The sequence below is a fragment of the Cherax quadricarinatus genome, chromosome 42 (genome assembly GCF_038502225.1).
Source record: "Cherax quadricarinatus isolate ZL_2023a chromosome 42, ASM3850222v1, whole genome shotgun sequence".
NCBI classification, from domain to species: domain Eukaryota; kingdom Metazoa; phylum Arthropoda; class Malacostraca; order Decapoda; family Parastacidae; genus Cherax; species Cherax quadricarinatus.
The window spans coordinates 20542840-20561150 of NC_091333.1; the positions used below are offsets into that span (position 1 = coordinate 20542840).

The window sequence follows — 18311 nt, forward strand, 5'->3', positions numbered from 1 at the left end:
CACCCCAGTCAACACACACACATGACGTAGAGAAGGGCATATATATATATATATATATATATATATATATATATATATATATATATATATATATGAATATAAGTATTGGTTTCAACATTATAACTACATCCATTAAATATTTTGTATTTATAACTATGATAACTATGCACGAAGGTATCCATATATACAAAGATTGGCTTTAAAAACTGTACATTACACATCAAGACTAGTTGGTAAAGGGACTAGCTTATATCTCTCATAACTGGATTTCTAGCGACTCACTCATGTGATGTACTCAGCTTACTCACCCTCGGCACGTTATTCAGGTTATGCGTCAATCTATTTTTGTTGTTTTTTGATGTCCCAGATGATCGCTTCAAATCTCTCTTCAATGTTTTTAGAAACTTTCCAATGCCGAGTTTCTTTCTCCCGTTACCCCCGCGATTCACATCTGTAAGAGAAAACATGGGTGTGAAAACATCGTAGAAAATGAGCCATTCCATGGTACCAACAAGCGTACACTAAACAAATCTTAAACAATAATTTCTTTTTTTTTCGTATGTTTATTCAGGTACAGGTACACATAAATGCAGTTACATAGATTATCGTACACAGCAGTATATATGTAGATAACCTATGATAATCCAAAGAAGTAAGTGACTTAGTTCGGTGCCCCGTGGCCTGGTGGCTAAAGCTCTCGCTTCACACGGCCAGGGTGGAAACATTGGGCGTGTTTCTTTACATCGGTTGTCTATGTTCCACGTCAGTAAAATGGATACCTGGGTTTTAGTCGACTGGTGTGGGTTGTATCCTGGGACAAAACTGACCTAAGTTGCCCGAAATGCTTAGCATAACAAGTGGCTTTCTATATAGTAGTACGTCATTGATGTCAGCTAGGACTGTATACCATGTACACGTACTTGTAGAAATAAAGATTATTATTACTATTATTATTATTATTATTATTATTGTTGTTGTTGTTGTTGTTGTTGTTGTTGTTGTTGTTGTTGTTGTTGTTGTTGTTGTTGTTGTTGTTGTTGTTGTTGTTGTTGTTGTTGTTGTTGTTGTTGTTGTAATTATTCCACTGTGCTCCTTGTGATAAGTATTATTTATATTTAAAAGTTAAAACAGGTAAGTAATTTAACTATGTGAAAAGTAGTAATAATAAAAGGAGACATACCAGGGGTAAGGCAAATTCAGTTATTTACATTAACATTAAAGAGAGAATCAGATCATAGTACACGAGTACATGTATGTTAGATGTACAAGAAATCACTCTCTTCCCTTACTGTAGCCATACTCATTATGTACCTTTTGGCTCTCTTCTTCAACTGGCTCATGCTATGCCAGGCTTAGACATGTGAACGCAGTCTATTCCACTCCTTTACTTTAAAAATCTCGTGTAGTCAAGAGGCCGTAAACAAACCAATTAAATACTGCTTCTTAATATCGAGTTACACGCATACCGATAGGTATCTATCTCAGTATACGTGTGTGTGTGTGTGTGTGTGTGTGTGTGTGTGTGTGTGTGTGTGTGTGTGTGTGTGTGTGTGTGTGTGTGTGTGTGTGTGTGTGTGTGTGACAGCCCCAGGAACCCACCCTCCACACCTGCATATTACAACAGAGTCGCTTATTTGCTCGGAATTACTAAATACCTCAAATGATGTAGTGGAAGTTTAGGCAGAAAAGACTAAAAACCAACACCTTGTCATTGTGGTTGTATAAAAGCCTCCGGATGGAACTTCCTAACAATTCCAGGAACAATGTTTATAAATTAACTACTGTCTGGAAAGTCTCCCATCTCCTGCCCCAAACATCTTGGGTGAATTCAGCTTAAGACACCCAAAATTCAGGAATGTAGCAAATAATATTTTAGCAGAGATAACCCCAGGAGACAGCTCAGATGAAAGTTCACACACACACGAGCTATTAACACTCTGCAACAAATTCACCTAAAGCCAGCAAATAGTGGAGCCAACAAGACTGGAAAATACACGTGACCTCATCTTCACTAATAATAATGATGACCTAGTATGAAATATAAATGTAACAGTTTCAAAGACAATACACTCAGATCACAACATAATAGAAGTACTCACATGTATGCGCAGGACTCCTGACCAGCGTAAGGTGATCAGTTACGAGGCTGCCTTCACCAAATTCAGCTTCAATAATAAAAACATACAGTGGGATCAAATCAAATATGTCCTAAGATAAGATAAGATTTCGTTCGGATTTTTAACCCCGGAGGGTTAGCCACCCAGGATAACCCAAGAAAGTCAGAGCGTCATCGAGGACTGTCTAACTTATTTCCATTGGGGTCCTTAATCTTGTCCCCCAGGATGCGACCCACACCAGTCGACTAACACCCAGGTACCTATTTGCTGCTAGGTGAACAGGACAATAGGTGTAAGGAAACGTGTCGGAATTTCCACCCGCCGGGAATCGAACCCGGGCCCTCCGTGTGTGAAGCGGGAGTTTTAGCCACCAGGCCACCGGGCCACAAAACAAACTGGGAATATATCCTAAACAACACGGATCGGAACCTTTGCCTAGACAGAATTAACCCTGTGGCACTTGAGGTATGCTCAAGGCACATTCTTTCAGGAAAAAAAGAAGAGATGTAAACTAGAAAGAGAGACTCCCTATACAGGCGAAGTCAAAGAATCACAGAGCTGCTGAAAGTGGTCAGTATATCTGAAATACGAAAGAAGGCAGTGGTCAAAGAAATAGCAAATTTCGAACGTAAGCTTAAGGAATCATACAAGAGACAAGAAACACAGGAAGAACTTAGAGTCATAAATGAAATTGGAAAAAAAACAAAAATACTGCTTTTCTTATGCCAAATCTAGGGTAAAAACAATCTCCAGTATTGGACCCCTGCTTAAACTAGATGGATTTACACAGATGACAGCAAAACAATGAGTGAGATACTTAAGTCCTAGTATGACTTAGTGTTTAGTGAGCCATTAATCAGACTAAGAGTCGACAATCTGGTTAATTCAAAAAAATCTGATATTATCCTAACACCACAAGACTTGGCCATGCACTCTGCCCCAGGTCCAGACTCGTGGAACTCCTGTTCATCAAGAACTGCAAGAAGCCCCTTTCACGTACCTTAATCATTCTATGGAGAGGAAGAATGGACACAGGGATCATCCCACAGTCACTAAAAACAACAGATACAGCCCCACTTCACAAAGGTGGCAGGAAAGTGCAAAGAATTACAGACTGATAGCACTAACGTCCCACATCATAAAACTCTTTGGAAGGGTTCTAAGAAGCAAGATCGCCAACCTCCTAGATACCTATCAGTTGCACAGCCTAGGGCAACATGGGTTTAGAGCAGGTCGCTGCTGCCTATCTCAACTACTGGACCATTATGACATGGTCTTGGATGCTCTGGAGGAAAAACAAAATGCAAATGTAGTATACACAAACGTTGCGAAAACCTTCGACAAGTGCGATCACAGTGTAACAGCGCACAAAATGCGTGATAAAGGAATAACAGGCAAAGTTGGTACATGGATCTGTAACTTCCTAACAAACAGAACATAAAGAGTAACAAGCAAAGTCACGTCCGAGGGGCATACAGTGAAAAGCTCTGTTCCACAAGGTACAGTACTGGCTCCGATCATGCTCCTCATTCTCATATCTGACATAGACAGAGATGTAAACTACAGCACCGTGTCCTCCTTTGCAGATGACACCTTAATTTGCATGACAGTGTCATCCATCGAAGACACTTAACTCTTAAAGAGGACATCAACCAAATATTTAAATGGGCCACAGAAAACAATGTGAAGTTCAATGAAGACAAATTTCAATTACTCAGCTATGGCAAACTCGAGGAAATAAAACTGTATCGGAGTATAAAACAAAATCCAACCACATAACAAAGCAAAAATCTAATGTGAAGGATCTGGGAGTGACAGTGTCAGAGAATCTCACTTTCAAAGATCACAACAATGTATCTACCACATCTACAAGGAAAATATAGAATGGATAATGAGAACCTTCAAAACTAGGGATGCCAAGCCCATTATAATTCTCTTCAAATCGTTTGTTTTGTCTAAGCCGGAATACTGCTGTACACTAACGACCCCTTTCAAGACAGGCAAAATTGCAGACCTTGAGAAAGTTCAGAGAACTTTCACGGAACGTATTACGATAAAACACCTAAATTACTGGAAACTGTTGAAGTCCCTTGATTTGTACTTCCTGAAACGCAGGCGAAGAAGATACATGATAATATACATTTGGAAAATTCAAAAGGATCTAGTCCCAAATCTGCACACGAACATTCCCAACAAAAGCATATGATTCGGCAGGTAGTGCAACATCCCCCTCCCCAGTAAAAAACAGGGGCGCCACGAGTACACTAAGAGACAACACAGTAAGTATCAGGGGCCCAAGATTGTTCAATTGCCTCCCAGCATACATAAGAGGGATTACTAATAGACCCCTGGCTATCCAGCCGGGCTGAAGTTCGTACGTCGGTTTACGTGCGGGCAGCAGCAACAACCTGGTTGATCAGACACTGATCCACCACGAGGCATGGTCACGAACCGGGCCGCGGGGGTGTTGACTCCCGAAACCCTCTCCAAGTATATACCCCCGCCACAGTGGAGCCTTGACAGCACCAGGAACCCACCCTCCCCACCCCCGCCACAGTGGAGCCTTGACAGCACCAGGAACCCGCCCTCCCCACCCCCGCCACAGTGGAGCCTTGACAGCACCAGGAACCTACCCTCCCCACCCCCGCAAGAGTGGAGCCTTGACAGCACCAGGAACCCCCCCTACCCACCCCCGCCACAGTGGAGCCTTGACAGTACCAGGAACCCACCCTCCCCACCCCCGCAAGAGTGGAGCCTTGACAGCACCAGGAACCTACCCTCCCCACCCCCGCAAGAGTGGAGCCTTGACAGCACCAGGAACCCACCCTACCCACCCCCGCCACAGTGGAGCCTTGACAGCACCAGGAACCTACCCTCCCCACCCCCGCCACAGTGGAGCCTTGACAGCACCAGGAACCCACCCTACCCACCCCCGCCACAGTGGAGCCTTGACAGCACCAGGAACCCACCCTCCCCACCCCCGCCACAGTGAAGCCTTGACAGCACCAGGAACCTACCCTCCCCACCCCCGCAAGAGTGGAGCCTTGACAGCACCAGGAACCTACCCTCCCCACCCCCGCCACAGTGGAGCCTTGACAGCACCAGGAACCCACCCTCCCCACCCCCGCAAGAGTGGAGCCTTGACAGCACCAGGAACCTACCCTCCCCATCCCCGCCACAGTGGAGCCTTGACAGCACCAGGAACCCACCCTACCCACCCCCGCCACAGTGGAGCCTTGACAGCACCAGGAACCTACCCTCCCCACCCCCGCCACAGTGGAGCCTTGACAGCACCAGGAACCTACCCTACCCACCCCCGCCACAGTGGAGCATTGACAGCACCAGGAACCCACCCCCGCCACAGTGGAGCTTTGACAACACCAGGAACCCACCCTCCCCACCCCCGCCATAGTGGAGCTTTGACAGCACCAGGTACCCACCCTCCCCACCCCCGCCAGAGTGGAGCCTTGGCAGCACCAGGAACCCACCCTTCCCACTCCCGCCAGAGCGGATCTTGACAACACCAGGAAACCACCCTCCCCACCCCGCCAATGGAGCCTTGACAGCACCAAGGAACCCACCTTCCCCACCCTCGCCAGAGTGGAGCTTTGACAGCACCAATTATTTCACCCTCCCCCCAGAGTGGAGCCTTGACAGCACCAAGGAACTCACATCGCCGGAGTGGAGCTTTGACAGCACCAATTAATTCACCCTCCCCCCAGAGTGAAGCCTTGACAGCACCAAGGAACTCACGCCACCCCCGCTAGAGTGGAGCCTTGACAGTACCAGGAACCCACCCTCTCCACCCCCGCCAAAGTGGAGCCATTACGAGGCAGGTGACAGGTCCTTGGCTTCGAACTATAGACCAATAAGCCTTACCTCCATAGTGGGAAAATTTATGGAATCAATAATTGCCGAAGCAATTCGTAGCCATCTTGACAGGCACAGATTGATTAATGAATCTCAACACGGTTTTACAAAGGGGCGTTCCTGTCTTACGAATTTACTAACTTTTTTCACTAAGGTGATTGAGGAGGTAGATCATGGTATTGAACATGATATTGTGTATATGGACTTCAGTAAGGCTTTCGATAGAGTTCCACATCAGAGGCTATTGAGGAAACTTAAGGCACACGGAATAGGAGGAGAAATTTTTTCCTGGGTAGAGGCATAGCTGACAAATAGACAGCAGAGTGTTTGCATAAAGGGGGAGAAATCAGAGTGGGGGCCCGTCACAAGCGGTGTTCCTCAGGGGTCAGTGTTGGGCCCGTTGTTGTTCACAATTTACATAAACGACATGGATGAGGAAATAAATAGCGACATAAGCAAATTTGCTGATGACACCAAAATAGGCCGTCCAATTCATTCTAATGAGGACACTAAAGCACTCCAGGATGATTTGAATAGACTGATGCAATGGTCGGAGAAGTGGCAGATGCAGTTTAATATTGACAAATGCAAAGTTCTAAATGTTGGACAGTTAAATAACCATGCCACATATAAACTAAATAATGTAGATCTTAATACTACTGATTGCGAAAAGGATTTAGGAGTTCTGGTTAGCAGTAATCTAAAACCAAGACAACAGTGCATTAGTGTTCACAATAAAGCTAACAGAATTCTTGGCTTCATATCTAGAAGTATAAATAATAGAAGTCCTCATGTTGTTCTTCAGCTCTATATATCCTTGGTTAGGCCTCATTTAGACTATGCTGCTCAGTTCTGGTCACCGTGTTACAGAATGGATATAAATGCTCTGGAAAACGTACAGAGGATGATGACAAAGATGATCCCATGTATCAGAAATCTTCCCTATGAGGATAGACTGAGGCCCTGAATCTGCACTCTCTCGAAAGGCGTAGAATTAGGGGGGATATGATCGAGGTGTATAAACGGAAAACAGGAATAAATAAAGGGGATGTAAATAGCGTGCTGAAAATTTCCAGCCAAGACAGGACTCGCAGCAATGGTTTCAAGTTGGAAAAATTCAGATTCAGGAAGGATATAGGAAAGCATTGGTTTGGTAATAGAGTTGTGGATGAGTGGAGCAAACTCCCGAGTACAGTTATTAAGGCTAAAACGTTGTGTAGTTTTAAAAATAGGTTAGATAAATACATGAGTGGATGTGGGTGGGTGTGAGTTTGACCTGACTAGCTTGTGCTGCTGGGTCTGGTGCAGTGCTCCATCCTTGAGTGATGACCAGACTGGGTGGGTCATTGGGCTAATCCGGGGGGGGGGGATTATTGGCCTAATCCGGGGGGACATGACCTGCTCCGCATGGGTCAGTAGGCCTGTTGCAGTGTTCCTTCTTTCTTATGTTCTTATGTTCTTAAGGAACTCACCCCCTGCCAGAGTGGAGCCTTGACAGCACCAGGAACCCCACCCCTGCCAGAGTGGAACCTTAACAGCAGCAAGGAACTCACCCCCGCCGGAGAGGAGCCTTGACAGCACCAAGGAACTCACCCCAGCCAGAGTGGAGCGTTGAGAGTACCAGGAACCCACACGTAAAGCACAAGGTAAAAACAAACTTGCCATGATGAAGTTCGCCACAAAAACTGGTTCATAACTAAAGTTTTGCACACATTTCATTAATTAGAAGCACCATAACTTCTCTACACAAAATTCTTAACTTAAGATTTTTATTGTTACATTGTAGAACATGGGAACGTCTCTCAGAAGCAAGATTATCCTGGTTTTTATTTGTCAGTCCCTCACTTTGTGACGATCTTGTGTTGACGAGACAACACAAGTTTCCTTGAGCAAATGTTGCTGCTCTCATAGCTGGACTGCTACCTTCAACACCTTCAATATATATATATATATATATATATATATATATATATATATATATATATATATATATATATATATATATATCTTTCTTTCAACACACCGGCTGTATCCCACCGAGGCGGGGTGGCCCAAAAGGAAAACGAAAGTTTCTCCTTTTACATTTAGTAATATATACAGGAGAAGGGGTTACTAGCCCCTTGCTCCCGGCATTTTAGTCGCCTCTTACGACACGCACAGCTTACAGAGGAAGAATTCTGTTCCACTTCCCCATGGAGATAAGAGGAAATAAACAAGAACAAGAATTAGAAAGAAAATAGAAGAAAACCCAGAGGGGTGTGTATATATATGCTTGTACATGTATGTGTAGTGTGACCTAAGTGTAAGTAGAAGTAGCAAGACGTACCTGAAATCTTGCATGTTCATGAGACAGAAAAAAGGACACCAGCAATCCTACCATCATGCAAAACAATTACAGACTTTCGTTTTACACTCACTTGGCAGGACTGTAGTACCTCCCTGGGCGGTTGCTGTCTACCAACCTACTACCTATATATATATATATATATATATATATATATATATATATATATATATATATATATATATATAAATATATATATATATATATATATATATATATATATATATATATATATGTATATATGTCGTGCCGAATATGTAAAACTGGTCAATTAGCAAGAACTCATTTAAAATTAAGTCCTTTCTAAAATTTTCTCTTATACGTTTAAAGATATATATTTTTTTTCATTAATGTTAATGTAAAAAATTTTAATTTTGCACCAAAAGAATCTTAGAAAGCATACCTAACCTTATTATAACAAGTGCAATTTATTTTAGCCTAACCCAACTAAATATATTTTAGACACATTTACAATAATTTAATACTAAACAAACACAATGAAATATATTTTTTTCGTTAGGTTCAGAACGATTTCTGCGAAATAATTGCATACACAAATTTTCACTTGTCCTATATGGCAAGATGAGCGTTGCTATTTAAGCCAAAATCGCAAGCTCTGCCTATTCGGCACGACATATATATATATATATATATATATATATATATATATATATATATATATATATATATATATATATATATATATATATATATATATATGCAAACAATCGCAGACAGGCGATCTTAACTATGCAAGACAAGCCACGGGAGGGGGGAGGGGGAAAATCTTTAGCTCAAGTACTTTCACACTTCTCAGTGCATCATCAGGAGCTATGCAATGATGCAAGGATGCAATTGAAGAAATCAGGGGAAGTTTTCTCAGAATAGCGCAGTGCGGGTATATTCCTTTCTGCTGGCTCTCTTAGACGGTTAGTGTTATACCAGGCACTACCACCATCCTCATCCTCCATATTGGGTAAGAGAGTTTTGAGAAGTCAAGAATTATGAAATTAGAAGATATAATATTCCGCCCCAAGCTTTTTCTAGCCGTTTAGAACAGGTCATGTGACCTGAGAAAATACGTTTCTCAGTGGAAATTATATGTATGGATTGCTATTATTTTGTGCAACCTTTTTAATTAATAAAAGAAAGGGAATGAATGTGCTCTTCGTCCGTTTAAATGTCCTGTTCTGGGGTACTCGAATGTTCTCAGTTTTAGGGGCAATGAGGAGTATTTTTCTATATTTTCCTAAATATTGTCAATTATTCTTCTCAGTATCGTTTAATATGCCTTGGGATTCTTCTACAACATTCCTATAATATTTCTATGATACGGATTTCTTTACAGCTACTCCCTACGTTATTAGGTAAGCTTGTGCACCCGTCAGTGTGCGTGTGTGTGTGTGTGTGTGTGTGTGTGTGTGTGTGTGTGTGTGTGTGTGTGTGTGTGTGTGTGTGTGTGTGTGTGTGTGTGTGTGTGTGTGTGTGTGTGTGTGTGTGTGTGTGTGTGTGTGTGTGTGTGCGTGTGTGCGTGTGTGCGTGTGTGCGTGTGTGCGTGTGTGCGTGTGTGTGTGCGTGTGTGTGTGCGTGTGTGTGTGCGTGTGTGTATGTGTGTGTGTGTGTGTGAGTGTACTCAAATAAATATGGCTGCAGAGGTCGAGAGACAGCTCCTGGCCCCGCCTCTTCACTGATCGCGACTAGGTCCTCTCTCTCTCTGCTTTCAGAGCTTTGTCATACCTCGTCTTAAACCTATGTATGGTTCCTGCCTCCACTACATCACTTGCTAGGCTATTCCACTTCCTGACAACTCTATGACTGAAGAAATAATTCCTAACATCCCTATGACTCGTCTGAGTCTTCAGCTTCCAATTGTGACCCCTTGTTTCTGTGTCCCCTCTCTGGAACAACCTGTCTATGTCTACCTTATCTATTCCAAGCAGTATTTTGTATGTCGTTATCATGTCTCCCCTGACCCGCCTGTCCTCCAATGTCGTCAGTTCGATTTCCATCAACCTTTCTTCGTAGGACAAACCCCTGAGCTAAGGAACTAGCCTTGTTGCAAACCTTTGCACTTTCTCTAATTTCTTGACTTGTCTGACCAGGTGTGGGTTCCAAACTGGAGCTGCATACTCCAGTATGGGCCTGATGTACACAGTGTACAGTGTCTTGAACGATTCCTTACTAAGGTATCGGAACGCTATTCTTAGGTTTGCCAGGCGCCCGTATGCTGCAGCAGTTATCTAGTTGATGTGTGCCTCCGGAGACATGCTCGGCGAGGTTTGCAGTCCTTGGCCACCTAGTCTATACTCTGTCTGCGGTCTTCTTTGCCCTTCTCCGATCTTCATGACTTTGCCCTTGGCAGGGTTGAATTCATGAAGCCAGTTGCTGGACCACGTGTCCAGCCTGTCCAGGTCTCTTTGAAGTCCTGCCTGATACTCATCTGATTTAAATCTCCTCATTAACTTCCCATCATCTGCGAACAGGGACACTTCTGAGTCTATCCCTTCCATCATGTCATTCACATATACCAGAAATAGCACTGGTCCTAGGACCGACCCGTGGGACCCCGCTCGTCACTGGTGCCCACTGTGATACCTCATCCCGTACCATGACTCGTTGTTGCCTCCCTGTCAGGTATTCTCTGATCCATTGCAGTGCCCTTCCTGTTATACGCACCCGATCCTCTAGTTTCTGCACTAGTCTCTTGTGAGGAACTGTGTCGAAGGCCTTCTTGCAGTCCAAGAAAATGCAATCAACCCACCCTCTCTCTCTCTCGTGTCGCACTTCTGTAACTTTGTCATAGAAGGTTTGTGACACAGGATTTGCCTTCCATGAATCCGTGCTGGTTATCTTTTATAATCTTGTTCCGTTCCAGGTGCTCCATCACTCTCCTCCTGATAATCCATGACTTTGCATACTATACACGTCAGTGACACTGGTCTGTAGTTTAGTGCCTCTTTTCTGTCTCCTTTTTTAAAAATGGGAACTACATTTGCGGTCTTCCATACCTCAGGTAGTTTCCCAGTTTCAAGGGATGTGTTGAAGATTGTGGTTAATGGCACACACAGTATATCTGCTTCCTCCCTGAGGACCCACAGGGAGATGTTGTCCGGTCCCATTGCCTTGGAGGTATCAAGGTCACTTAGCAGCTTTTTCACCTCCTCCTCAGTTGTGTGCATATCGTCCAGCACTTGTTGGTCTATTCCCTGTTGGTGTCCCCCTCTGTCTTGTCTTCCCAGAGTCCTTCCTGTCTCCACCGTGAATACTTATTTAAGTCTCCTGTTGAGCTCCTCGCATACCTCTTGATCGTTTCTTGTGAGTTCCCCGCCTTCTTTCCTCAGCCTGATCACCTGGTCTTTGACTGTCGTCATTCTCCTAATGTGGCTAAACAGCAGTTTCGAGTCAGACTTGGCTTTCGATGCTATGTCAATTTCGTACTGTCGCTGGGCTTCCCTCCTTATCTGTGAATATTCGTTTCTGGCTCATCGACTGATCTTGTTTTCCTGGGTCCTTTTCCTTCTATACCTCTTCCATTCTCTAATGCACTTAGTTTTTGCCTCCCTGCACCTTTGGGTTAACCAAGGACTCGCTTTGGTCTTCATATTGTTTCTGTTGCCCTTGGGAACAAACCCTTCCTCTGCCTCCTTGCATTTTGTTACATACTGCATCATTTCATTTACTGTCTTTCCTACCATTTCTCTGTCCCACTGCACCTCCCGCAGGAAGTTCCTCATACCTGTGTAGTCCCTCCTTTTATAGTTTGTCTTTTCCCATTCGACTCCTGTTACCCTCTCCACCTGTAACTCTACTATGTAATCAAAACTCGGGACTACGTGATCACTAGCTCCGAGGGGCCTCTCATATGTGATGTCATCAATGCCTGAGCTACTCAGGGTGAACACAAGGTCCAGTCTTGCTGGTTCATCCTCCCCTCACTCTCTGGTAGTGTCCCTGATGTGTTGATGCATGAGGTTTTCCAGTACCACATCCATCATCTTGGCTCTCCATGTTTCGGGGCCCCCATGAGGCTCCAGGTTTTCCCAATCGATCTCCCTGTGGTTGAAATCACCCATTTGAGCTCTTCATGCTACCTCACCCAGTGTGTCCACCATCACTCTGTTGTTCTCATCATATTCCTCCCATGGCCTCCTGCAGTTCTGTTGTGGGTTATACATCACAGCAATGACTACGTTATGTTCCCCAGATTGAACTGTGCTGCTATGTAGTCCCTTTCTCCAATCTCGTCCATGCCCTCCATTTCCTCGAAACTCCATCGGTTTTTTATGAGCAGTGCAACCCCTCATCCCCCTCTGCTCCTTCTATCTTTCCTCAGGAACTGATATCCCGGTGGGAAGACTGCGTCTGTTATTGTCTCAGTGAGTTTCATTTCTGTGACTGCTATGATGTCCGGGGACTTCTCGTTGATTCTTTGGGGCCATTCCTTGTATTTATTTGCTATTCCATCTGCGTTTGTGTACCACTCCTTCAGCTTGTTGTCTATCACGGTGGACCTGGGAGAATATTGGGGTTGGAGGGGGGGAGCCCTGGGGGTGGGGGTTATGGGGGTTTATGGTGTGGGTGGGATCTGTGGTGGGGGGGTGAGGGCAGAATGCCAGTAGGGAGCTGCTGTGGCAGTGGGGTTTGTAATGTTGGGGTCTTCACCGTGTGGGTGGGGTTTGTGGTGGGGGGTGGGGGCAGAGTGCCCAAAAGGGGCTGCTGTAGAGGTGGGTTTCATGGTGGGGGGCAGAGGGAACAGGGTGCGGGTTTTGGTTGAGGTTGTTCAGTTGTTTTGGGGTTGTTGTGGTTGGAGTCCTTCTGTGGGTGTCTCTGTAGGGTGTATTTGTCTTTCCACCTGAGTCTGGGTTCTGCTCCTCATCGATGCATCCCATTCCTCCTTTTGTTTGTGTACCCTCTCTCCCAGCCTCGTCCTCTCCTTCTGTGTTCCGTGTGTGTGGGTGGTGTGTGTACTCACCTATTTGTGGTTCCAGGGGTCGAGTCATAGCTCCTGGCCCCGCCTCTTCACTGATTGCTACAAGGTCCTCTCTCTCCCTGCTCCATGAGCTTCATCATACCTCGCCTTAAAACTATGTATGGTTCCCACCTCCACTACTTCACTTTCTAGGCTATTCCACGGCTTGACTACTCTATGACTGAAGAAATACTTCCTAACATCCCTTTGATTCATCTGAGTCTTCAACTTCCAATTGTGACCTCTTGTGTCTGTGTCCCATCTCTGGAACATCCCGTCTTTGTCCACCTCGTCTATTCCGCGCAGTATTTTATATGTCGTTATCATGTCTCCCCTGACCCTCCTGGCCTCCAGTGTCGTCAGGCCGATTTCCCTCAACCTTTCTTCGTAGAACAATCCCCGTAGCTCTGGGACTAGTCTTGTTGCAAACCTTTGCACTTTCTCTAATTTCTTGACGTGCTTGACTAGGTGTGGATTCCAAACTGGTGCTGCATACTCCAGTATGGGCCTGACGTAAATGGTATACAGAGTCTTGAACGACTCCTTACTGAGGTATCGGAACGCTATCCGTAGGTTTGCCAGGCGCCCATATGCTGCAGCAGTTATCTGATTGATGTGCGCCTCAGGAGATATGCTCGGTGTTATACTCACCCCCAGATCTTTTTCCTTGAGTGAGGTTTGCAGACTTTGGCCATCTAAACTATATTGTGTCTGCGGTCTTCTTTGCCCTTCCCCAATCTTCATGACTTTGCATTTGGCAGGGTTAAACTCAAGGAGCCAGTTGCTGGACCAGGCTTGTAGCCTGTCCAGGTCTCTTTGTAGTCCTGCCTGATCCTCATCCAATTTGATTCTTTTCTTTAACTTCACATCGTCCGCAAACAAGGACACTTCTGAGTCTATCCCTTCCGTTATGTCATTCACATATACCAAGAACAGCACAGGTCCTAGGACTGACCCCTGTGGAACCCCGCTTGTCACAGGCGCCCACTTTGACACCTCGTCACGTACCATGACTCGTTGTTGCCTCCCTGTAAGGTATTCTCTTATCCATTGCAGTGCCTTTCCTGTTATGTGTGCCTGATCCTCTAGCTTTTGCAGTAACCTCTTGTGAGGAACTGTGTCGAAGGCCTTCTTGCAGTCCAAAAAAATGCAGTCGATCCACCCCTCTCTCTCTTGTCTTACTTCTGTCACCTTGTCATAAAACTCTAGTAGGTTTGTGACACAGGATTTTCCCTCCCTGAAACCATGCTGGTTGTCAATTATACACTTGTTTCTTTCCAGGTGCTCCACCACTCTCCTCCTGATGATCTTCTCCATGACCTTGCATACTATACACGTTAGTGATACAGGTCTGTAGTTTAGTGCCTCATGTCTGTCTCCCTTTTTAAAAATTGGGACTACATTTGCCATCTTCCATACCTCGGGGAGTTGCCCAGTTTCAAATGTGTTGAAGATCTTTGTTAATGGTACACACAATGTCTCTGCTCCCTCTTTAAGGACTCACAGAGAGATGTTGTCTGGTCCCACCGCCTTTGAGGTGTCAAGTTCGCATAGCAGCTTCTTCACCTCCTCCTTGGTTATATGTACCTCATCCAGCACTTGCTGGTGCACCCCCCTGCTCTGATTTCCTGGAGTCCTACTGGTTTCCACTGTAAATACTTCTTTAAATCTTGTGTTGAGCTCCTGACATACCTCCCAGTCGTTTCTTGTGAATTCCCCATCACCCTTCCTCAGTCTGATTACCTGGTCCTTGACTGTTGTTTTCCTCCTGATGTGGCTGTACAACAGATTCGGGTCAGTCTTGACTTTCGATGCTATGTCATTTTCGTATTGCCGCTGAGCCTCCCTTCTTATCTATGCATATTCGTTTCTGGCTCTTTGGCTAATCTCTTTATTTTCCTGAGTTCTCTGTCTTCTGTACCTTTTCCATTCTCTAGTACACCTAGTTTTTGCCTCCCTACACCTTTGGGTGAACCAAGGACTCGTTCTGTTCTTCCCATTATTTCTGTTTCCCTTGGGAACAAACCTCTCCTCTGCCTCCTTGCATTTTGTTGCCACATAGTCAATTATTTCTTGTACTGGTTTTCCTGTCAGTTCCCTCTCCCACTGAATGTCTTGAAAGAAGTTCCTCAAGCCTGAGTAGTTCCCCCTTTTGTAGTTTGGTTTTTCCCATCCTATTCCTGCTGCTCTCTCCACTTGGAGCTCAACTATGTAGTCGAAGCACAGAACCACATGATCACTAGCTCCCAGGGGCCTTTCATACATGATATCCTCGATGTCAGAACTACTCAAGGTGAATACAAGGTCCAGTCTTGCTGGTTCATCCTCTCCTCTCTCTCAGGTAGTGTCTCTAACATGTTGATGCATGAGGTTTTCCAGTACCACATCCATCATCTTGGCTCTCCATGTTTCGGGACCCCCATGGGGCTCCAGGTTTTCCCAGTCAATCTCCTTGTGATTGAAATCACCCATAACTAGTAACTTTGCTCCCCCCATGTGTGCTCTCCTGGCCACCTCGGCTAGTGTGTCGACCATTGCTCTGTTGCTCTCATCGTATTCTTCTCTTGGCCTCCTGCAGTTCTGTGGTGGGTTGTACATTACTGCAATTATCACCTTATGTCCCTCAGACTGGATTGTTCCTACTAAGTAGTCCCTTTCGCCTGTGCCATCCATTCCTTCCATTTTCTCAAACCCCCACTGGTTTTTAATGAGCAGTGCAACTCCTCCTCCCCCTCTCCTCCCTCTGTCTTTCCTGAGGATTTGATATCCGGATGGAAAGATTGAATCTGTTATTATTCTGGTGAGTTTTGTTTCTGTGAGTGCTATTATGTCTGGGGATGTCTCCTAGATTCTTTCGTGCCACTCCTCATACTTATTTGTTATTCCATCTGCATTTGTATACCACACCTTCAACTTCTTTTCTAAGATTGTGGTCTGGGAGGTGTATTGGGGTTGGGGAAGTGGGAGACCTGATAAGGAACTATGGGTGGTTGCTGTGGGGGTGGAGTTTGTAATGCAGTGGGTGGGGGCATTGGATGTGGCATGGGTGTTTTGGTTTAGAGTGTTTGGTTGCACTGGGGTTGACCTGGTTGGGAGGCTTCTATAGGAAGTTGTGAGGGAGGCTGTATTTGATCTTCCTGTGTCTGGGATCTCCTGTCTGTCTTCTCCATCCCCTCTCCTCCTTTCGCCTTTGTACCATCTCTCTCTGTTTCTGCCTTTCTGCTTGTGTTCTGTCACGGTCGAGATACACCTTCCTGTATGCCGGCATGTCCCTTAATCGTGCTTTCTCCTGCAGGATCCTGTTCCGAGTCGATTCTGCCTTGAAGGTCACTTTCACTGGCCGGGTTCTTTTTTTTACAAACCCCCCTATTCTCCGAAAATTTTCCAGCTGGGTCATGTCGTCTTCTCCTATTGCTTTCATGATGCTTTCAATTGCTTTTTTTTTTCCCTTGTTTTCTTACTTCATATGTTTCCCCTTCAGCTTCCTGGAGCCCATACACGAAGACTGACCTCACCCTTTCATTCTCCCACTGCATATCCCTGTGTATCCCCTCATTCAATTTGATTTCCTCCATTGCAGCTTTCCTTTCTTCAGTTTCACTAGCTAATGTACTTGGGCTCAGTGGCCTGTCATTTTCCCTTCTCGGCTTTCCCTGGGCTCTGCTGTGGTCTGTTAGGGCCTCCACATATAGCTTAGCTCTTTCATTTACTTCAGTCTCCACTGATTGAGCTTCTACATGCAGTTTTGCTCCTTTCCCTACAGTCCCCTTCCCAAAATGTTCTTTAGTTCTTTAGGCTGTTTCAGATTTTTCAGTTCCTCTTCTAAACTCTCTATCCTGGCCTCTGCTGCTTTGACTTGCACGTCCAACTTCCTGCTTTCCATGTCTATCCTCTCTTCCATTCTCATGCTAAGTTCTTCTAGTTTCTTTTCCCATTCATGTTCCCTTTTTGTGAGCTCTGCTGCCCAATCTTCCTTTGCAGTTTCCTCCACCTGTCCCTTGGTTTTTCTTGTTGCTCTCTGGTAACCCATTTTTGTTTTATCCTGATTGCCTCAGAGTGGGAAACCTATGTAATTCTGTATGTTAGGTTAGTATTGTGTATGTCAGAGTGTGGGGGGGGGGAGGTAGAGGAGGAACTGTGGCTATGTGGGAGAGTAGTGGGGAGGGGGAGTGGGAAGGAGAGTGAAGCAAGTGGGTGAGTGGGAGAGGGAGAGGGGGAAGGAGGGAGAGGTGGGGAGGGGAGGGTGAAAGAGGGAGGGGAGGGATCAGGTGAAGGAGTGAGATGTCGGTGGGGGAGGGGGGAGTGTATGTGTGAGTCTGGCAATGTGTGTGTGTGTGTGTGTGTGTGTGTGTGTGTGTGTGTGTGTGTGTTGCATGTGTGTGTGTGTTATGTGTGTGTGTGTGTGTGTGTGTGTGTGTGTGTGTGTGTGGGTGTGTGTGGGTGTGTGTGGATGTGTGTGGATGTGTGTGGGTGTGTGTGGGTGTGTGGGTGTGTGTGGGTGTGCGTGCGCACACTAGGCTACGCTACTCTTTTGATGATTATAAATTTTTTTTCACAATCAATTCCTTATTAATATACACTAATATATACTATATAATATTAATTGTGTACACTTGTGTTTGTGTGTACACTTGTGTTTGTGTGTGTGTGTGTGTTTACTAGCTTGTCGTTTTTTGAAGAAGAGGGGGGGGTCACGTTAACACTATTTGTTATTGTTGTTGGTTCACCGGTACTCTCCCGGCCCAGATCTTCATTGTTGTTGTTTCACCGGTACTCTCCCGGCCCAGATCTTCGCACACTACGCTACTTTACTTTTTGAAGATTATAGGATTATTTTTTCTCACTCAATTCCTTATTAATATATACTAATGTTTATTATAATAATAATTACGGGTGCACACGTGTGTTTGTATGTGCTTACTTGTTTACTAGCTTGTCGCTGTCAGAAAAACGAGGGAGGGGGGTTCACTAGGCTACACAACTCTTCTGGAGTTTACCTGGAGATATTTAG

General features: G+C 45.1%; 1 protein-coding gene across 4 annotated transcripts in view; it reads right to left on the minus strand.

Annotated features, from left to right (window-relative positions):
* Positions 1-18311, minus strand: part of LOC128706052 (uncharacterized) — a 964931-nt gene that overhangs the window by 646351 nt on the left and 300269 nt on the right. For all 4 annotated transcript variants that reach the window (XM_070093399.1, XM_070093398.1, XM_070093400.1 and 1 more), the window contains exon 4: positions 309-451. In XM_070093399.1, the coding sequence (XP_069949500.1) occupies positions 309-451 (143 nt within the window). The remainder of the gene's footprint in view (positions 1-308; positions 452-18311) is intronic.